Consider the following 21,878-nt stretch of genomic DNA (forward strand, 5'->3'; position numbering starts at 1 on the left):
CATGAACATGACTGTTTAGAGGGAGATAAAGATCTTGTCCTCTCCTCTCCTTTGTCCTCCTGCCTGACTGTGTGTGAATGCTCTCACAGGCCTCTGTGTGTGTGTGTGTGTGTGTGTGTCTGAATGCTCACCCAGTCCTCTGTGTGTGTGTGTGTGTGTGTGTGAATGCTCTCCCAGTCCTGTGTGTCATGTTATTAAAATCCTTAGTTGATTTCCATTCTTACTGGAGAATCTTCATGTTTAGTGCTGAAAGCTCCAATTGTTTTCCTGTGTCCAGCCTGTGTGTGACTGTGTGTGTTTCCTCCCCTAGGCCTGTGTGTGTGTGTGTGTGTGTGTGTGTGTGTGTGTGTGTGTGTGTGTGTGTGTGTGTTTCCTGTGTCCAGCCTGTGTGCGACTGTGTGTGTGTTTCCTGTGTCCAGCCTGTGTGTGACTGTGTGTTTCCTCCCCTAGGCCTGTGTGTGTGTGTGTGTGTGTGTGTGTGTGTGTGTTTCCTTCCTGTGTCCAGCCTGTGTGTGTGACAGTGTGTGTTTCCTCCCTTAGGCCTCAGTGAGTCCAGCCGTTTCAGTGGGAGCTTACCCCAGCGCCACGCCCTATGCCACACCTCCACCCCCAGCGGATGCTCCCCCGAGCCGGTGACCTTTGACCCTGAGCGCATTAGCGCGTGGCTGGGTCAGACGGGACGGCACGTTACCATGGTGCCTGAGAAAAGGCCCTGCTCGAAGTCTGTCCAAACAGAGCGCACTTTGGAGGTTAGTGTGTGTGTGTGTGTGTGTGTGTGTGTGTGTGTGTGTGTGTGTGAGAGACTGAGTGTTCAGTACAAATACTGTACAAACACACACCATATGCACATGAACGAACAAGTATTGTAAACACACACACACATACTTCCATGATACAGGTCACTTTCATTACTGTATCTCATCCTGTAGCCTGAGGCTTAGACCTGTGTGTGTGTGTGTGTGTGTGTGTGTGTGTGTGTGTGTGTGTGTGTGTGTGTGTGTGTGTGTGTGTGTGCGTGTGCGTGTGCGTGTGCGTGTGCGTGTGCGTGTGCGTGTGTGTGTGCGCGTGTGCGTGTGCGTGTATGTGTGTGTTGTTTTGCTCTGCCTTGTGATGTTTATTCCTAGTTCCTTCCTTACGCAGTGCAGCTCCATCAGCTGTGGTTTTAATTGGCTAATTTGGCTGTAATGACTCTCTGCACAGCACTTTTGATCTGACGAGCAAGAAGCTTACAGTCGCAGACTGTCATCTGTGCGTCATGAAAAGGAATAACAAAAAAAAAATCACAATCCTACACGATATCTCCCGCAGATTAAACCCAAGTCATTTTCATAGCGCCTACCTGTGTCTGGACAGCATGTCTGGTTATGTGTGATGATATTGGGATGGTTTTACAGGACAGGGCTTTAATCCTGGCTCTGGACAGCTTTTTCTGCAGTGATTCTCATGTAAAAACACCACTGCGGCCCCAGCCCCAGCCCAGAGCCAAATCCCTGGCTGCCAGAACAACTAGATGAATATAAAATCGACACAGGCTTGACACCACATGTCGGATTCCCTTCTGATATTTGAACATGTTTGACCTTTACATATGTTCCTGTTGCCGCAGTGCAATGAGAACCTTCAGCAGGTCAGCTGCACATACATACACACTGCTGCAACACTGACATGTCTCCCCACAAAAAGGTAGTTAGGGTTTCCATTTTGAGGGGTTCTGGTTGCTTTCTCCGTCGTCTGAAGCAGAAGCCTGCTCGGGCTGTGATGCATTTCTGAGAATCCCCATGGCCCAGGGCTGTGCAGTGCCTCTGCAGAATGCTGGCTTTGTGCGGACGCTAACAGGCCGTCCGTTACGTGTGGAAAATTGGCCAAAATCACATTACGGCCAAGCGCACGGTTCATGCAGAGTCACGTAAATATTGCGTTCCAGACCCATTTGCAAAAACAAGATGGCTGAGCTCGTGTTGTTTCCATTCTTGGAGTCACTGGACTGGGGTGTTGAGTGTCTCAAATGACCTGTGAACGGCTGTCATATCAGTGGTCATAAAGGTGTGATTTATAGCCGTCACATCAGCCGTGATAAAGCCGTGATTTATGTTATGAGTGGTGGTGGTGTAAGAAGCAGTGATTTCCTGTTCACTGGCTCTAATTAAGCTGCCTCACAAGAATCACACAGCTGAAGTTTTGAACAAGAAGAAAATGGATTTGGGAGGAGCGCGTGAAGGAAAGGAGATGAGCGCGTAGAGGAGAGGAGCGGGGATGTGATGGGACGGAGGATGGGAGAGCAGAAGAGAACACTGGTAGAGGGAAGAGGACACTGGGAAGAGGAGAGGCAGATGCTGAACTAGATGCAGAAAGAGAGAATAGAGAGGGGGGTCAAAGAAAGCAATAAAGAGAAGTGATGAAGAGAGAGAGAGAGAGAAAAGAGAAGCATTGAGAAGAGGCTGAGACAGATGTGAAGAGAGAGAGAGAGAAGAGGAGAGAAGTGAAGTGGGGGGAAAGAGAAGTGAAGGCAGGAGGCAAGAGAGGGGAGACGAGGGTTTGGAGAGAGGGAGAGAGGAGGCGCATAGAGGAGGCTGAGGCGGATCTGGAGACAGAGCACCATCCAGGGAGAGAAAATAGCTGTGAGATGCTGCACTGATGAAGAGCCTGATTGCCGAAGCCTAGAAAACCTTAGCGATGGGGGGGGGGGGGGGGGGGGCAGCATTTCCATTTCAAAGAGCCTCCCGTCATGTCGCCATGCCTCGCAGCTAATTGACAGCTTTACAGGGAGCAGAGAGAGAGAGAGAGGGGGAGAGAGAGAACATAGAGAAAGAGGGGGAGAGGGAGCACGGAGAGAGGGAGTGAGTGCGAAGAGTAGGAGAGAGCGAGGGCGCTAACTGGCTCTTTAATGGCTTCCATAATTGTGGGCAAGAACAGGATTGTGTGTGGGTGGGCGGGGGCTACTGTAGAGAGGGGGAGGGAGGGAGGGGGAAATGGAATGACAGAGTGCTGGATAGAAAGAAAGAAAAGAAGAATGAAAAAAATCAAATGCTCGTCCCTTTGTCAATGAGGGGCGACAAGAAGAGGAGGGAGGGAAGGATTGAGAGAGGGAATGAAAGTGGATTTGTGTGTGGGTACGTGTGTGTGTGCGTGTGCGTGTGTGCGTGCATGCATGCGTGCACAGCAAAAACTCATTAGTTAATGGATGTCTTGATTTTACAATTACTCTGTGCCACACAGACATACTGTCACATGCAATGAAGTCTGTCCTGAACCTGCGTGTGTGTGTGTGTGTGTGTGTGTGGCTTCAGTGCTCCAGCTCCACAGAGCAGTGGGCTCTGACTGCCGCCTGCCTTCAGAGACACGACGGTCCCCCGCACCAGGACCAGACATGTGCCCCCGCCAACACCCACCCGACCCGGTCACATGACTCCCAGAGCCGCTCCGATTGGACGGGCCGCTCGTGTCACTCCCAGTCACAGGTAGTTAATGGCTTGTCCTCTGTTGGCCTCCCAGATGCACAGACACAGACATGCTGAACACTCTCAATGTCCCTGTGTGTGTGTGTGTGTGTGTGTGTGTGTGTGTGTGTGTGTGTGTGTGTCACTGGGGCTGTGTGACTCTCCTTCACTGAAGACCGCTGCACATTCATGCTTTTTCTGTCTCAGATGTACATGTTGGTGATGGGTTGAGCTAATGGCCAGACAGATGCAATGATTTGTTTTTCTTTCTTTTTCAAATTGCTAGTCGTTCTGTTCTCGAATGTGTCACATTGAGCGACATCATTACTAGGATGAGCAGTGTGTGTGTGTGTGTGTGTGTGTGTGTGTGAGAGAGGCAGAAACATACCAAAAATGTGAGGTGAGCTTTCCTTTCCACCGCCATGGACATCACTTCCCTCGTAACACAGCAGACCTCAAATTGCGCCTCTGTACGCTCATAGATAACCAGGGAACTAGGGCTCCTCCTGAATGTCCCACTTCATACTGTAAAAGGGAAGATAGGCCTTTAGTGTGTGTGTGTGTGTGTGTGTGTGTGTGTGTGTGTGGTTTAGTGAGGAGGAGGTTTGAGAGAATGTAATGAGAAGAAGGAAGAGGATGATTGGAGTGTAAACTGCAGCTCCGGTGCAGTAGTCCTAGGTACCTCTCTGAGGGATTACACATCCTGATGAAAATGTTATACAATGATTAAATGTATGTATTATTCTATATCAGTCATAGTACTTCTCTTTATCAGATAGACCATCCAATCACTCATTGTGAAAGACACTCACACACTCTCTCACACACACACACACACACAATCACACAAATTACCTATCATGTATTTCTGTGTGTTCCTTTCTCTAGTGTCTGGAGGAAGGGCCCATCTGCCATGATCCTCAGGAGGAAGAGGAGGAGGAGGAGGAGGAGGAAGAGAAGCCCCTGTTTAAACCCTGGTAAGATGAGGGGAGTAGATCCCCAGACTCCTCATTAAATATTAGATCAATAAGCCTCCTCTGTGCCTCCCCCCCCAACCACCAAACACACCCCTATCCTGACCTTAACTCTATTACACTATTGATCTGAGTGGGAGGCCTGGTGTGTTTATTAGGGCTAGTGTTAGGCTAATGTGTTCACAGATGGAGGTGTGGTTTTCATTGTGAGTGTGTGGGGGGGGGGGGGGGGAAAGAGTGGTCACTGCATATTAAGGCATCTAGGAAATACATTTTCTTCTGTCTCTAAAAGCCAAATGGCTCCTGTCCATACCCCAACACTGGCCAAAGGCCGTCTGAGGAAGGCATAGCGTTGAGCTTAATGTTCTGCTGCTCCGCAGTGAGTGTCCTTGTCCTGTGTCATTTTATATTCTTCTGAAAGTATCAACCAGACGTTACCTTGATCCATACGTGACCCAGACTTTGGAGCAAAAGCTATAACAACCCAACCTAACCTGAGCTATGGAAGGATAGAAGGGTCAAATTCCATTTCAAGAACACAATGCTTTTTCTTGTGATTTTCGATATAACAAAAACGGACCTATTTAGCCTTCCGGAGCTCAGGTTGATGGGTGTGCTAAAGGCATGTGGTAAAGGTGTGTAGGTGTGTGTTCTGTTTATTTGATGGTTATTTATGTAGGTCCAGTGTGATCCACGCCCAGGGTATGAGTTCAGCCTGTTTCTCCTTCATATTCTTGCAGTAGTAACTCTTTTAGTCCAAATAAAGTAGTTTGGTCGTTGAGTGAGTCTAAATTGGCAGTACTGTTTGGTCATTGTCCAGCTGAATGTTTTCTCATTTGTGTGTGTGTGTGTGTGTGTGTGTGTGTGTTTATATATTTATTTATTTTCCTAAATGCCTCATGTCTAGTTGGATTGCCCTTTTAGAGCCTTGTCAATATTGGCAAGGCAAGTTGTGCAAAGCCGCTGTTCTTCTTCCTCCTAATGAGGATCCATTGTATCCTCCACTGTCCTACTCTGCTAAACTCTTTTCCTCTCTCTCTCTCTCTCTCTCTCTCTCTCTCTCTCCCGTGTGTTCCTGCCAACCCTTCAATCCTCTTCTGCCGTTCTACTCCATTGTTTGCCCTCCTCCACTCACCCCTCGCTAATCTGCTCTGCTCTACTTCCCTCCTTTCATCTCCTACTCCATCTCTTCCTCCCCCTCTCTCTCTCCCCCCCCCCCCCTCCCTCCCTCTACTACGCTCTGCTCTCTAGTGCCACCTGCTGGTCGGAGGACTCCCCTGCGCGGCTGCAGAGCAGACGGAGCTGGTTGCCCTGGCGCCTGAGGGAGATGCCTGGCCTCCTCGCCCTCCTCGCCCTGCTCGGCCTCCTGCTGGCCCTCCTGCTGATGCTGACGGCGGCCGCCTGGTACCCCGAGATGGCGTGTCACCGTGCTAACGGACTGGGACGCTCCTTCCACCTTGCACTGCGATATGTCAACGGCCCCCCGCCCACCTGAGGGGAGAGATGCACCCCCCGCCACCAAGAGTGGGCGTCCATTGGGAGCTGTATTGTGTGTGTGTGTGTGTGTGTGTGTGTGTGTGTGTGTGGGGGATGTGATGTGATGTGATGTGTTTGGGCATACAAACTATCAAGGGTGTCAATCTCTGTCTCTCTCAAACACAAACATGCACACACACACACACACACACGCACACACACGCAGGAGAAGGGGATGGTAGCTTTTGCACTAGTTGCTGGCCAGGACAGGGTGTAGCCACAGTCCTTTCATCATGTGACTCTGGAACAGATCCCGCCCTGTAGCGGGCAAACTCTCTGCCATAGCTGGCCCTCACCTGGCCCTCATCCCAGCCAGAATCAGCAGCTATGTAGGTAGAGGGAATTTTAAAGAAGAACCACTAAGCTGAGGTAGCACTTGAATATAGGATCTGCGCTTGTTCAATATGTATGACAGTAGATAAGCTGATTAGGTAGAGAATGTCATATGGAAGAGGAGGTTGGGGGGATGTAATGCACTTGCATGGAGAGAGCTTCTGCATGGCCACTGGCTTCATTCTAGTTCCAAAGGGGACGCTCTTCGTGTGCAACTGCAGCTCTGAAGAGCATTCTGGTCAGGCATGGCCAGGATGTCCGTACATTATTGCGTAAGACCACATCCAAGAGCACATTAATACAAATGATTGTTGTTGAGAACAGATATCATGTTGCCTTTTGGATGAGATTTGACAAAGCATTAAAAAAAAAAAAAAAAAAGCAAGGTCCCTACTATGCAGGGTGTGTGTAGACAGGCTTTGATATTTTTGATTATGTACTGTGTCTGTATGAATTTGTATTTGTGTGTGTGTGTGTGTGTGTGTGTGTGTGTGTGTGCGCGTGCGTGCGTGTGCAACATTGCTGCAATATTATTGTTTGTTTTTTATGTGCACAGCCTGAGGGATTGGGGGTGGGGGGTGTTGGAAGCAGTCTGCCCTAAAATAATCTAATCAGCAGCTGAAATACAGATGTAGAAATGCTTTTTGAAACAAATAAATTGTCTATCTTTGAAATGATTTTGTAGCACCATTTGTAAGTGTATTTGTTTTCATATGTCATAAATAAAAGAGACATCATAAGTACAACCCACTGAACCGATATTATTCTGTCATAAGCCTGTGTGTGTGTGTGTGTGTGTATATTTGTATGCATTGGTTGTGTGTGTGTGTGCATTTGTGTGATGTGTATTGTTAATGTGTGTGTATATATATATTTGTTTGCGTGGTTGTGTGTGTGCATTTGCGTAATTGTGTGATGTTTATTGTTTATGTGTAAGCATAGTTGTGTGTGTGTGTGTGTGCGTGTGTGTGTGTGTAAAGTGATGTAGCGTGTGACTGATTGGCAGTCGGTCAGTGTCCCTCGCTGCCCTGCTGTGTGTATCTGGGTTAGTGGGCAGAATCAAAGGAGGGTTTGTATGAGCATCGGGGGAGGGGGAGGGGGAGGGGGAGGGGGTGCACGGAGAGGAGCAGCGGCGAAAACAAATGTTAAAAAAGTGAATGCACAAGAATGCCTCAAATTCAATTACAGAATAGGAGAATCGGAGGGGGAGGTGGAGGGGGGGATATTTCGACTGCAGGAATTTGCGATGGCCTTTCAACCCCGTCCCTTTGCAGCAGTGCAACGCGCTCTGAATCACAGAGAAAAGGCATTTCAGGGTCAGCGCATTCAGAACACGCTGTTTTGAGCCGCCCCAGCGTTTGAATTAAATAAGCATTCACCGTTCAGGATTCATCGTTCAGCATCCGGCTGTGCTGAAGACCTGAAGGCCCCGTTGAGTGAGTGAGTGAGTGGGAGAGGAAAGAGGAAAGAGGAGACATCTCTCCAAAAGCTACAGTCTGCTAAGACTATCATAAAATGGCCGAGAGACGAACATTTTGAACGTGCTCAGTTTGAGTTCTGATGGTCAGAGCCCCGGTCTGCTGTAGAGAGTTTGGTCCTATTCCGCAGCTAGGGAGCCTAGATTCAAGACCTTCTGAGTCAGCCCTGCCCTGTCTGAGAATGTGCAGTGTCCTCTGCCCTGCACCGGGTCCCAGCATCACCGGTCTAATGTCATTGGCAGCAGCATTCACTCAATTGTCTGAAATTGTCGATTGTCTTCACACAACAATACGTCCTGATGCACATTTGATTTGATTTATTTGGATCCTCGTCCAACACCCTGGACATCCTATGGCTGAGGAGAAATTAGTCTGGCCTTGCTGAGTGCCATGTAAGCAAGCACATATCACTGCCGTATGCAACAGGACAAGACAATGACAATCACATGGTGTTCATGGAGAAGCAGATGACCCAGGCTTTTTTGAGCTTTGTAGCCGTTAATGCTGTAGGGTACAACCTGCTGAGTCCTGCGTGTGTGTGTGTGTGCGTGTGTCCCAAATTCCTAAATTTGTTCAGGAAGCTGAAAAATGTCGAGTGAGTTTCAGTTGGCCTGACTCCCATTAGCATGCTAGCGTAGCGTCCGTAACTCAGTTTCAGAGACACTTAACACACACACACTCACTCACACACACACACACACACACATTCACTCACACACACACACACACACACACACACACACACATACACTGGCATTAATATGATGGGCCTGACTCAGGACTAACCTCATGAGTCTTATGACCGCCAGAGAGAGACCTTAGAGCGAGAAGGCCCACCTCATTTCCGTCTGGGCCTAACGACCCAACAAGCATGGAACATACTAAATATATTGTCAACTCCTTTTTTTTCCCCAGTATTGATTGATTATTATATCCTAGAACAATATATTATTATTATTATTATTATTATTGTATTATTGATATATTTGTTATCACATTCCAGAATCATATTGTGTCTTTATTTAGTTCGATTTAGGTTTTAGGTTAAGGCAGACTCCAGGGCGCCCTTGTTTTTCAGGCAATGTCACGGAGGAGCAGCAGCAGCAGCAGCAGTAGCACTATTTGCATGCTAAATCTCATTTGCATGGTGTAGTCATGTGTTTGTTTACGAGTGCGCCTGACCTTTCATAATGTCTGTCCTCTAGCACACGTGTTCATCGACGGTTAATTCTATACCGCGCTTTCAAACCAGCGGCCAGTGGACACACAGCATGGTTTGAGCTGAGTCCTCGTCTTCTTCTCCCCCCCCCCCCTCTCTGAGCCGTGATTGGTAGACCGTGCTGATTTACGTGTAGTAAGAAAGGGGGCCGGCCAAGGCACGAGGCTGGAGATAATTACTTAGGCAGGGGCTAAATGGCTGATGGAGAGTGAGCCTTCGCCCGGCCCACCTCTCCAGTTGAGCCGAGTTCATACACACGGGCCACTTAAACACTCACAGTCACTCCACCTCAGCCGCTAATCGCTATCCATTGAACTTGCCTGTAATGGTAGGAAATCCCCTTCACACACACCCACACACACACACACAGACTCACACACTCATTGCCCCCATCCACCCCCACCCCTCCCCTATGCTTTGAGGTGTCAGGGATATCCTACGAGGGCTGCCATTATATCTGTGCTCTGCCTGCCAGCATATGTGGACAGGGGCACTAACACAAACATAATCAGATAGCATCAAGCTAATCGACAGGCTGGATCGCCATTGGTCAGGTTCCTGAGCCCCCCCTCCCCCTGCTCTCCTCCTCCTCCACCCCCCCATCACCCAGGCAGGAGACAGCGCAGCAATAGCGGTGATCGAGGCTGACAGCCTGTGCACACATAAAGAGATTACGCCGAAATCCCTGGCAAGGCAACACTTTAGGGACAGGAGAGCTTCAGACAGGCCACAAACAGCTGCAATGAAAAGGTCGTCCACGCGTGAAGATGGGGGTGGGGGGTGGGGGGGTGGGGAGAGAGCGGGTCTTTAGCTACTGCTGCCCCTGTTGCCACGAGTGACTCGTTAACCAATCAGGATGTCGATCCAAAGGTCAATAAGCGACGCCGTCAGGCCATGGCCCCTCCACTGGGGTTTGGGAGGAAAGAGCTGAGTTCAATTTGGACACACACGGAAAAACAGACACACTGTGTGTGCATGTGTGTGAGCGTGTGTGTGTGTGTGTGTGTGTGTGTGAGCGGGTGTGTGTGTGTGTGAGTGTGTGTGAGCGGGTGTGTCTGTGTGTGTGTGTGTGTGTGTGTGAGTGAGTGCGTGTGTGTGTGAGCGTGTGTGTGTGTGTGTGTGTGTGTGCGTGTGTAAGCGGGTGTGTGTGTGTCCTACAGCCCTCACTCTGAAGTGTTTCGTATCACAACATGCCACGCACCCTCAACGTCATGGCCGCTCGTCCCGACAGTTCTCCTCGTTCTCGCCGGCTTGGAGGGAGCTGATGGCCTGGCCTGGCTTGAGGCCGGCCAACTGTGTCTCTGTGTCTGTGTGTCTGTGTGTCTGTGTGATGGCCAAGCCGTCCCCTCGTCCTCTCGTCCCCGCGCCTCCCTGCCACCACGCTACTCCTAAAGCTCAGCCTCTAGAGCCGTCTTCTCCTGCTCCTGAAGACGGCCGCCTCAGAGCTGGCAACAAGGAGAGGGGAGGAGAGGAGAGGAGAGGAGAGGAAGAAAGAGGAGAGGAGAGGAGAGGAGAGGAGAGACCAGCATAAATGAATGGCGATGGTTGCCCTGGTGGTTCTGCGCTACCCTCAGGTTAAAGAAAGAGGGAAAGAGGGAGAGACAGGGAGTGAGAAAGAAAGAATGAAAGAAAGGAAGATTAGGAAATGTTGAGAAGGATTCATTTTATTAAAAGAGTCCGCCTGAAACCTAATTACACAGATGAATGTGCCGAAGAGGGGGCCATTACCTAAATGGCCCCTCCCAAAAAAAGACCAGGAGGGGACCTGCACTACTTGAAGAGCCTGAGAATTTTCAGTCTAAATGCAAATGGCTGCCTGTCCTCAAGCGGTAGAGATTAAGATCCATGGGTCCATTCTGTTCCCTGGCATGGGACGGGTAAGAATCTGAGCAGTCTCTAATTCCTCCATGCCGCCACTTCGCTTGACAACGACCGTAAGCCTGGATGAGTAACCCCTCCCTCCCTCCCTCCCTCTCTCTCTCTGTCTCTCTCCCACCTTCCCTCCCTCCCTCTCTCCTTCTCCCTCTCTCCTTCTCCCTCTCCCCTCCTCCTTCCTTCCCTGGCCCTAATTCGTGTGAATGGATGTCTTGTGAAAAATATTTGGCTCTGGCTTCTGAGGCTGAGCGCCATTGCTGAGCTGCTTTTCTTTCTTTTTTACATTTTTTATTTTTTTTTTTAGATATTTTTTGGTTTCTACCAGATTCTCTCTCTCTCTGCTCCCCCTTCCTATGTCTGTCCCTCTCTCCCTCCCTCTCTTTCCATCCCTCTCTCTATCCCTCTCCCTCTTTCACCCTCCCTCTCTCTCTCCCTCTCTCTCTCTCTCTCTCTCTCTCTCCCTCTCCCTCAGCCAGACCACTTTGCCACCTCATCCTCTACACCCATAGCAGAAATTGATTTATTCATAGCACTAATCCCCCAGTTAGCAGACACATTTGCAGACGCTGTTCTGTGGCATTGGAGAGAGGGGACGGGAGTGGGGGCTGGCCATTGAAAATCTATCAGCCCTAAAGAGAGGTCTGCAGATGAAATTCGATTGGCTAGCGGCCGCGGCGATGGTGTCTGTGCTTGGTGGTGGCGGTGGGGATGGCGGTGGGGATGGCGGTTAAGCCTGACGTTTTACGGCCGCATGTGGCGGCACGTGCCGACCATCAGTGACGACGCCAGCCTGCTTAAAATAAGACCTTCGTCGCCGTGGACGACGCGAGTGGGAAATGGAGTTGACAGGCGGTGCCGTGAGCCTGACACGGCCTTCAAGAGGCAGCAGCCCCACCCCCCTTCCCTCCCCTAAACACACACACACACACACACACACACACACACTCTCTCTCCTTCCGTGCCTGGCTGCCTCTGTCATTCACAACCCTCTTATGCTGCCTCTATCTGCTGGCTCCACACTGATAACTTCTGCCAGAGCCCACACTCACTCTGACTGGAGAGAGAGAGAGAAAGAGAGAGAGAGAGAGAGAGGGAGAGAGAGAAACCTAAGGGAAACTGGTAGAGGGAAAGACTGAACAAGAGAGACTAGTGGTGAACAGAAAAAAGAAAGGTGGTGAGACACAGACAGAGAAGGAGGAAGAGACTGACTGAAGAGACACTGAAACGGAAGGAGAGAGAGACTGATGCTGAGAGACTGAAAGAGTACTGCAAGAGAGGGAGAGATAGACAGAAAGAGAGAGACAGATAGACAGAAAGGAAGGGAGACAGATAGAAAGAGAGGGAGACAGATAGACAGGAAGAGAGGGAGAGCTGTAGACAGAAAGAGAGGGAGAGATATAGACAGAAAGGGAGAGACAGGTGTTGAGAGACTGAATGGGAGAGAGATAGACACAAAGAGAGAGAGACAGATAGAAAGAGGGAGAGCTGTAGACAGAAAGAGAGAGACAGGTGTTGAGAGACTGAATGGGAGAGAGATAGACAGAAAGAGAGAGACAGGTGTTGAGAGACTGAATGGGAGAGAGGACCAACACCAGAGGAAGAGCCTGAAAGCAAAAGGAGAAGGTGAGATATGGCCATATGCCCACGTCGACGTCGCTGCCTTTTGTGCTTATTTATTTAGAGGTGCCGTGCTCCTCCGCTTCCAGACAGGCTTATTCCTGCGCCGGTTCTGTGCCGGGCTTCTGAATCTGGTTTTCTGGGCACGCAGGGAGAAGTAATGAGTGCCACAGAGGCGCTGAGACAACACAGACAACAGCCGAGACGGAGAGAAGAGGAGAGAGACCGTCACAGCCAGACAACACTCCTCTCCTCTCTTCTCCTCTCTTCTCTTCTCTTCTCCTCTCCTCCCTTTGTTTCTCCTCTCCTCCCCTTTCTTCTCTTCTCCTCTCCTTTCTTCTATTCTGTTCTCCTCTCCTCCCATTTATTCTCCTCTCCTCTCCTCTCTTCTCCTTCTCTCTCCTCTCCTCTCCCCTGTCACCCAAATGACATTGAGCTTGGGATTGTGTGTGAAGGTGGCTGGGGAAGAGGTGGGGTGGAGCAGGGGGGAGGGTGGAGAGAGAGGGGGGGGGGGGGGGGTAAGAATGAATTCTCTAATTGGATCAGCCAGTGGTGGTGGTGGTGGTGGTGGCGGTGGTGGCGCTGGTAGAGTTAGGGAGGAAGGAAGGAATGATGAAATCTTGTGGGCACGTTCACACTGACCTCTCCTGGGGAGCCGGTCTGCAGAGGGCACTTAGTGTTTGGGTGAGAAACTTGGCTAATGACGGCTCCTTCATGGTGGTGAGTCCCCTCACTCCTGAAATGCGCCGAGTCACTGGGAGAGTGACTGAGTTACCTGTGGCTTACCCCCTCCCACCCTCCCCTCCCCCCACTGCCTCCCCCTTCCCCTTCTTACCTCTCCCCTCCCCCTCCTGAGCGCGCTCACATGGGTTATATAACCACACCGATGGCAGCCCGGACCGTGTTTTGAGTCCCTGTCGTTGTCAATGTATTCATGAGGTGCTCGTTTAATCTGCGCGATTCACCACGCTCCACATCCCATACACACACACATATCCAACTCCTCAACCAAGATTCCATAATGAGGTTGCTGTCACACAGGATTGTGTGACACACACACACACACACACACACACACACACACACACACACCCTCGCCGTGGACGCTTGTGCCTTGAACCAGAAACAGAGTCGGCTGACTCAAAAGGGCAGAGAGGAGATGCCCCCACAGACAAGACTACACACTGTGGCATCTTCAGCAAGGAAATGAAGGGGCTCAGAGAGAGAGAGAGAGAGAGAGAGAGAGAGAGGGAGAGGGAGAGGGAGAGAGAGAGAGAGAGAGAGAGAGAGAGAGAAACATCTTATGAAATATTAATCATGGAGTGCTGCTTTTTCCAGTGCAGTGCACATTTTTACTCAGTCCAGGGGGCAAATTTTGCCCGATATTAAAAAAAAAAATGGAGCTGCAGACAAACGCGATGCAGGCAATCCCTGGCACTGCGCTGGAGCTCTGTGTTCACTACTTCCGTCTATCTCTTTTTCTCTCTCTCTCTGTCTCCCTCTTTATCTATCTCTCTTTTTTTTCTGTCTCTCTCGATATCTCTCCTTCTCTGGGGCCTAGGGGGCCACTGGTGGAATCTGTGTGATTCCCCTCTTCATGCTCTCATATCTCCGCTCTGAGCTCCCATTGTTAGGCAAACCACATGGCAGGTCAGAGAATGGGCTTGAACTGTTTTTTGACCCCGATTCACACAGGGGCACAGTCAGAGGGGGCGACTCTCCTCCCTGGCAACTCTTCCTGGAGGAAGGCACTCGTTTCTTCTCTCGTTTGTTTTTTAGCTGATCAATCATGTCACGTCTTCATCTAAGTCTTTAAATGATAGTGGAAGGAAGCCAACACACCAAGCCATAATTATCGACTTACTCTACAGAGACCATTTGACCTAGTCTAATGTGACTGCAAAACAACATTAAAACCGAACGTAGGAAATACTTTACACTGCAATTCAACAGAGTCTCGCCTAGTTGTCCGAATCAATGAATGGCGCCACTAAGTCTTTAATTGCGATCAAAATGCTTTGCGCAAATCACATGCGAGCGGCTATTTTCTCCAGGGGAATATTATCTCAACGAAACCATGTCGACCCTATACAGTAACCCTCTTAGAGAGGGGGGCGGGTGTGTATGGGTTTGCGGGTGGGGGTGGTCTTCATGGTTGCTAAGGGCAACGGGGTGAGATAGATGGTGTGTATTTGCGGAGCCGCAGCTGCGCGTGTGCTAATACCGCCGCGACCCTCGCGTCCCCGCGCGATTCTCCACACTGGGGTTGGCTCGGAGGAAGCATGAGGATGCGAGCGGGGATTTAGTTTCGGTGTCTTTTCTCGTCTGGAGCAGATTATTACCTTTCTCTACACACGCAGGCACGGATTTAGCCACACGAACCCAGGTTTGATCAACCTTACTTTATTTATCGGTGTGTTTTTGTTAATTTTGGATGGAAAAAGCTAATTTGGTAATTTCGATTTGTGTGAGCGCTTTCTCATTTACCGGGGCATGAGATTAGATTATTTGTTTCTTGCGGTGGAAATGTGCGTCTGTTGCGCATGGGGGGTTAAACATGCCGTCTTTTATGCGGTAGCTATCCAACCCGGCGTATTTGGAGGCAAGGGGGGGTTTAGGGTAGTGGGGACAATAAACAACACATCAATGGGTATTGTACTGGTCCTTGTATTAAGATGTGTATAGCTCTGTAGTTATTTGTAAATACAGTTTCATTGATTCATTTTTTCCATATAGTCGAATTATTTCAGTTGTTTGTGCAGCATGTGTGAGGAGCGAATGAATGCGTTTGTTGCTTTGTTGCACAGTTCGTTGCCCGAGGAGAGGCGACGACTTGTTTCATTCAATCAACTTCCACACTATGTCCGCCAGACTGGCCGTTCACACGTTGTAATCACTCTCATCCAAGTGTGAGCGGAAAGGGACAGAGCACGTTCCCACAAAAAGAAAGAAAGAAAATAAATTCGATTCTGTGAGGGGAAAATTGCAGATTTCATATTGTACAGCCTATTTGAACAAAAACAGGCGCGACTGATGTTTTGATAGACGATTCGAGAATGTTATTAGTGAGCAGCGTGGTTTTGGTACAATAGACGGTCAATACCCGGTCTGTGCTGTAGAGACAAGTGTTCAAAGTATTTATTTCTCGTGTGAGGATTGCGTTGTTGAAACAATGAAATTTTAACTGCAACTTTCACGTTACAATGTTAACCCAGTCTTAGAGGTTATTTAACAATTAGATACAAAAAATATGAAAGAAATTGCTTTGAATGAACGTTGCCTGTGGCGTTCATTCACAGTTGACCGACAAGCCATTGTTTAAAATATTCTCGAGGCGCAACAAAACAAGAGAACGTGTCCCATGGACCGCTAAATAGTGTGAAGGGGGTTAAACAACGTTGGTGGATAATATGGCAATTACCAACGAGCGAAATAGAAAAGAATCTTGCTCAATAACGATAATAACAATAGTAGACACTTATCTAAAATGGGGGGTGGGGGTTGAGTGACATTAGCATTGCAAATGAGTTTTTGAAAAGCACAGGCACCTGCTGTCTCGAGCATTTGCATCGGCTTTTTCTCGCTGCTCCCCTTTCTCGACAATTATGTTCTTTTTTCTGCAGTGTAAAGATTTGAGCACAGTTAAGCTCAATCGAGGGAGCTTCTCCGTACTTCTCCCGCTCTCTGCGGGCTTAGCATAACAAAGGAGCGAATAGGGTTTGTCAATGAGAAAGAGGGGGATAAAACCGCCAAGTCTCGATTGTCCTTGTGTCAGTCAGACCGTCCGAGCGAGTCTCTTGTGGTGTCGCCACCAACTCGGTAAACATGTTCGGGGCTCTCCCGCGGGCGACAGTGGAATGAGCAAAATCCAATTTCAACGTCTTATTTGCATCATTGCCCCTGTATACAAAAACAAGAAAACAGTTTTACATTGGCCTACATAGACCTTATTGCTGTATCCATTTGGCGTGCGTAGCAATCACGAGGGCGGCTTTATTAATCACATACAACCTAAACTATGCGGTAGGGCTACATCATGAGATGTATTCATCAAGTGTTTCACATAAATATTTGAAATATTTGAAATTCTCGATTGGGAGATGTAAAGATATTATTTGAACTGTAAAAAAGGCTACATTTAAGCGCATGGTTGAAGATTAGAGGGGAAAAAAACAGCTTCTCACAAAAGAAGCCTCTGTCGGCTGAAAAACAAGGTCAGCGTTCAGAGGAAGATAAGAGTTGAGTCAGGGTGAAAACCGAATTAATGGTTCCTTTCATTCTCAGATACGACTGGTCAGGCCCGTGTTTCATGTATGGAATCGCAAATTCTGGAATTCAGCTCTCACATGCTGCATGGCCATTTTTTTTCTGTTCTTGTTTAAAGGACTGATTCAGACAATGAAAATGGTACACCATTTAGTTCACACCCCCATCTTGCCACAGATTCACACAGTCTACTGTGAATGTGTGTCAGCCAGTTTCAGTCAGTGTAATCAAACCGTATAGATGTTTAAACCCTTGCTGTCTTTGCCCATTAGCCATCATGTGTCCATGTGTGGTACTTGAATGGCTAGTATAACCTACCTGGGCTGCACCAAACCAGGGGTAACCTGGTTTGGCAAATGCCAGACAAATGCCAATTGCTAAACAAAATGACTGATCCACTTATCTGCACAGCCAAGCGCTAGGTGACAGAAGTCAAGCCCCTCATGACAACACAAGATTATCTAGAGCATGCTCTCTGTTTATATCTGTGGGACCCTTGGGGATGCCACTCCACATTACACTTGTGAGACTATGCTGCAGTGTTTTAACACTCTGGGCCACTGTTTTAACATGTGGATAGAGTAGAGATTGAGTGTTTTTTTTCTCTCCATGTCTGTCACTGATTGGTGTCCCTACTCCTTCTTGTTTGCTCCTTTTCTCTCTAGATTTGAGACGCTTGTGGTTATCACGGAATATGATGCACAGGACTCCATTCCCAGAGGGAAATTGGATTGCTATACTGTCAGATGCACTGACCGATGGTCATTGAACTGAAGTCTCTTGTGGACCATAAGGAAATATATTTTTTTGATACCTAAAAAGAGGAGAGGGGCGAGACTGTGATTGCACATTTTGTTTTATTTTTTTTATTTTCGCCCCGTGTGGAAACAATATGGCGGCAACTGAGGCGTGTGCTGCCCCCGTCCAGGCAGAGAGCACAGAGACTAAAGTAGAGGAAGTGAAGCCCGCCAACGCGGACCCAGCACCAGCGCCGGCCCAGGAGGCAGAGGAGACGAAAGAGACGGTGGCCAACGACGCCACCCTGAACAACGAGCAGCCCGCGGAGCAGCCAGCAGAGCAGCCCGCCGAAGGCAAAGCCAAGCCAGCCTCGGAGAACATCCTGGGTTCCTTCCTAAACAAAAGCGGCCTGGGGAAACTCATGGGCGGAGGCAAGAAGAAGAAAGAGCCCAGCGCAGGTGGGGAGGATGGGGTCGCCGCCGCGGGCGACGCAGAGAAGGACAAGAGCCAGGCGGATGAGGGCAACAAGGAGCAGCCGGCCAATCAGACAGCAGATGGCGGCGAGGCCGGGGCCGAGGACCAGGCCATAGAGAAAGCGCCGGAGAACGAGGAAGTGGTGGCCGGAAAAGATGCCAAGCCCAAGCAAGGGGAGAAGTCCAGTGTGCGGGACTTCATCCGCAAGCCCGTCGCCAGAATTTTCTCACACAGAAGCACAGAGAAGAAGGAGGGTGCAGGCGAGGGCAAGAAGGGTGGTAAGGTCCGGTCCAGATCCCTAGACAGGCTGGAAGATGCTGATGCAAGCACGGTGGTTGCCGTGGACCAGGCAGAAGAGGTCCCGGAGGCGGCGGAAGAGTCCGAGAAGGCTGCCGCTCAGACCACTAAACACATGAAACGCTGGCACTCCTTCAAGAAGCTGATGGCCCAAAAGTCCCACAAGAAAAGCACAGACGACACCAAGGAGGGGGAAGGTGCTGAGGAGGGCGCAGAAGGGGCGGGCGACTCATCGACACTCGACTCCGCCACAAAATCAGAACATTCCGGCCAGAAACGGTGGAAGCTGAAGAGATCGTGGACATTCCAGGGCCTGAAGAGAGACACGTCGGTCACAGGCATCCACAAGGCGGCAAAGGAGGGCGAGAAAGAAGGCGAGGAGAAAGAAGGAGAAGAGAAAGGAGAGGAAGCCGGCGCCAGTGCAGAGAATGACCAGGGAACTGAAGCCAGCTCAGAAGAGCCCAAGGCTGCAGTGGACGGAGAGACACAGGAAAAGAGCGGCACAGACGGCGAAGAGGAAAAGGGGGCTGCCGCCGCTGCCCCACAGCGCGCTAAATCAGTGGACCAACATGCCAACGAGATCTGGACCTCGTTCAAGAAGCGCGTGACCCCCAAGCCGAAAAAGTCGACAGACGCCAGTGCCGGGGTGGAGGAAGGGGCCGAGGCGGCCGGGGAGCAGGAGCAGACTGAGGACCAGCAGGCGGCTAAAGACTCTGGCAAGACAGCCAAGACGAAACGGACGCACTTCAACCGCGCCGTGTCGCTAAAGAACTTCATCATGCGCAAGGGCGGCAAGAGCACCAGCGTCGACCTTGGAGGTGAGGGCTCGGCGAAGGAGGAGGCAGAGGGGCAAGAAGACGGCGTGGCAGAAGAGGCGGACGCCAAAGGCGGTAGCGAAGAAGGCACTGCTGACACAGCTGAGGCAGCAGGGGCGGCGGCCGAGACCCCTCAGGCCACAGCAGAGAAGGAGGAGCCAGCTGCTGCTGCTGCTGATGCCACCCCCACCACCGCGCCTGCCACTCAGAGCGATGACAAGGCTGAAGTGGCTCAGGTGGCAGACGAGCCCAAGGCAGCTGACGCAGAGGAGAAGAAGCCCGATGTGGTCGCACCATCTGGTCAGCAGCCGCAGCAGCAGCAGGCGGCAGTGGTAGAGTCACCGCGCCCCGCCGAGCCAGCCACCGTGGTGGAAGCCGTGGCTGACCAACCGGCGCCTGAGGCCAAGACCAACGGGGAGAATGGGTGCTCGGATGGCACAGCGCACAATCACGAGGCGGCCGACGGCGAGGCTACTCTCGAGACCAAGCTGGAGGGCCTCAGCCTCAACTGCAAGGAGGTCGTCAACGACGACGTCGTCGTGAGCGGGAAGGCCAAGGACGGCAAGATCCTGAGCCCGGACGGGAAGTGCGGCGGTAAAGGAAACGCGGTGGCCCAAAGCGGTGAGTGTGCACCGGCAGACGTAGAACCTAGCGATCACCGCCACATGGGTGAGGGTGACATTACAGAGTCTATGGCAGAACTAGAGGCTGCTAGGTGCTTTGAGGGACTAGAGGCTGGGGAAGGAGGGTCTCCTCAAAATGGAGGAACCCTGGCAGGGTCAGAGGATGCCAACGCTGAGAGAACTGACGGAGTTGAGGAGGAGGAGGAGTTGAAGAAGATGTTTTACGAGGCTGCGTCCTCCATCGTCCGGTCAGTGGTGTCTGCCGCTGCTGAACAGTTAGAGAAAGAGACGGACTACCTGGACAGTAGTTTTAAATGCTCTCACCCGGCCAACAATGGCAATTACCCAGATATCGATGTCAGTTACTACCACTAAGCATGCACTTAGAAGCCCCTACATACCCTCTCTTCCCCAGCCTCTCTGTGGGTGCTTAATATCTAGTGTTGTCTGCTTCTTTGAGGATAGGATTTTAGGTCTTTATTTTTTTAAATCTAGAAATATAATCTTTTTGTCTGTACCACTGTTGAAAGCCATATAAATATACGTAATGATATATTCACTGGATATTCCAAAGCTCCCTTTAAATTGACGTTAATATGAATGTTTTGAAAATGCAAACACTAACATATAAGTGCAATGGTCCTTCTCTGATTACTCACTAATGGTTGTCTATCCTCTCTCAGGTCATAAAAGGTAATACCGGCGCCCTCATATTGATCTCTAGATATGAATATGTCTGTGGTAGTTTACAGGAACCCTGTGATTTTACCCCCCTTTTCCCTGTAGTCTTTTGATGGTCTGTTGCCATGTGATTCTGTCCCCCAGTTAGATAGCTCCCAGAATTAGACACAGATTAACAACAAAGAATAACCGTCTGTCAACCCAATGTGTGAACGACTAACTGTAGTTGACTAACCTTATCAATGTCAATTTAAAATGAAGAAATACTGTTTTATTTTTTACAAATATAAACATACATTGTAATGTATTTCATCTCTTTTGTTATCATTCACCAGAAAAAAAGGCGGGAAACGTGTGAAGCTGCACACTGAGGATTAGCGCTGCATGGGATTCTGGGAGAAGCTTTGCCCCCCCCCCACACACCCCCAACCCCAACCCAAACCCTCTCCCCCCCCCCAAAAAAATGGAGTATCCACTCGTTTGCGTCACAGTTCACCATGGTGAGAAAGATGCAATTCCATATAGCTGATTTAAACACTACTCTGAAAGCAATAATACTACAGTCATCGATCAGCGCAGCTCAGCCTATCATTCCATCATGTAAATGTTTTTGCTTGTCCTCTAGTAAGATTTTATATTGTCAATAAAAAGAAAACGGAAAAAAACTGAAACATTCCTCTCAATTGTGAATCTCAATGGTCTCTTTATGCCAAGATCAGAAAGACTGTTAGTTTTATATTGACTACCATTTCGTTTGTAGTTTCCCCTTAATTAGATATTTCAGAAGTGGAACAGATGTTTGAAATAAATGCCCTGGAGAATGCCCCTAAAATTGTGGATTCACTGAGGAATGTGTCCCAATCTCTGTGTTTCTGTTTTTAGACTGTTACCTTGTGTACATGAATAAATCTCCATGAAATACTATGACTGTCTTTTTGGGTTTATTACAAGTCTTCAACATATGGACAAGAACAGAACGGGAGGATAGGAAGGAAAAGGTCCGGTCATTACTGTTTCTGCAGACAATACTGCACGTGTGTGCGCACTGTTGTTGTCAATGTAGGTAGCTCATTATAAGCACACTAAAGGAGAATAGACAAAGATGAGACGAACTAAAGGCTCTCTTGGTTTTGGAATGTTGGACATTTGTTTTCATTATGCACAGGGCATCTGATGTGTATATACTCCCCAACTAGAAGCATTTCTGGCAACAAGTAGGCAAGCCACACACACACAGGGGTGTTTGAAGTCCAGCGTATATTCAGGCCTCTCTCTGGACTGACTGCCAACCGCTAAGTTGAACGAGTCCAATTCCCAGCGCTCTGCTTGAGTGCACAGTCCCCTCTTCCGCGGCCATCCCTAGCGCCATACCTTTCTCTGTTTACACTAATTCGCCAGGATTATGTCTTTAGCACGGAAACTGCAGCTTAGGAATCCCGGCTCCTGTTAAACACTATTGACACAGCACAGCACTCCCCTGGAGGGTTAGCCTACCTGGTTAAGGAGGAAGACGAC

At 49.5% G+C, this 21,878-nt stretch overlaps 2 protein-coding genes across 11 annotated transcripts in view; both read left to right on the forward strand.

Annotated features, from left to right (window-relative positions):
- The window catches only part of si:ch211-137a8.2 (SPEC and KASH domain-containing protein), a 33,681-nt gene extending 26,655 nt beyond the window's left edge, over window positions 1–7,026 (forward strand). For all 6 annotated transcript variants that reach the window (XM_031573895.2, XM_031573896.2, XM_031573898.2 and 3 more), the window contains 4 exons: window positions 541–749; window positions 3,288–3,458; window positions 4,326–4,414; window positions 5,663–7,026. In XM_031573895.2, coding sequence (XP_031429755.1) covers window positions 541–749; window positions 3,288–3,458; window positions 4,326–4,414; window positions 5,663–5,906 — 713 coding nt within the window. In that variant the 3' untranslated portion in view covers window positions 5,907–7,026. The remainder of the gene's footprint in view (window positions 1–540; window positions 750–3,287; window positions 3,459–4,325; window positions 4,415–5,662) is intronic.
- Window positions 7,027–12,206: 5,180 nt separating this feature from the next.
- Window positions 12,207–21,287, forward strand: si:ch211-137a8.4 (uncharacterized protein DDB_G0286299). Of its 5 annotated transcripts, XM_031573893.2 has the most exons (4): window positions 14,599–14,855; window positions 17,401–19,680; window positions 20,366–20,375; window positions 20,699–21,287. In XM_031573893.2, the coding sequence occupies exons 2-4, from the start codon at window positions 17,628–17,630 to the stop codon at window positions 20,739–20,741; spliced, it is 2,106 nt and encodes a 701-aa protein (XP_031429753.1). In that variant the 5' UTR covers window positions 14,599–14,855; window positions 17,401–17,627; the 3' UTR covers window positions 20,742–21,287. The 5 variants fall into 5 exon arrangements, with proteins under 5 accessions (XP_031429750.1, XP_031429752.1, XP_031429749.1 ...); XM_031573890.1 differs by lacking the exons at window positions 14,599–14,855; window positions 20,699–21,287 and adding exons at window positions 12,207–12,225; window positions 12,388–12,475 and having other exon boundaries at window positions 17,401–20,441; XM_031573894.2 differs by lacking the exon at window positions 20,366–20,375.
- The last annotated feature ends 591 nt before the right edge of the window (window positions 21,288–21,878 follow it).

Source organism: Clupea harengus, chromosome 9 (genome assembly GCF_900700415.2).
Source record: "Clupea harengus chromosome 9, Ch_v2.0.2, whole genome shotgun sequence".
NCBI classification, from domain to species: domain Eukaryota; kingdom Metazoa; phylum Chordata; class Actinopteri; order Clupeiformes; family Clupeidae; genus Clupea; species Clupea harengus.

Excerpts from the sequence above, each read along its gene's own strand:
- si:ch211-137a8.4 (XM_031573890.1), top strand. The coding sequence starts at position 17,628 with ATGGCGGCAACTGAGGCGTGTGCTGCCCCCGTCCAGGCAGAGAGCACA.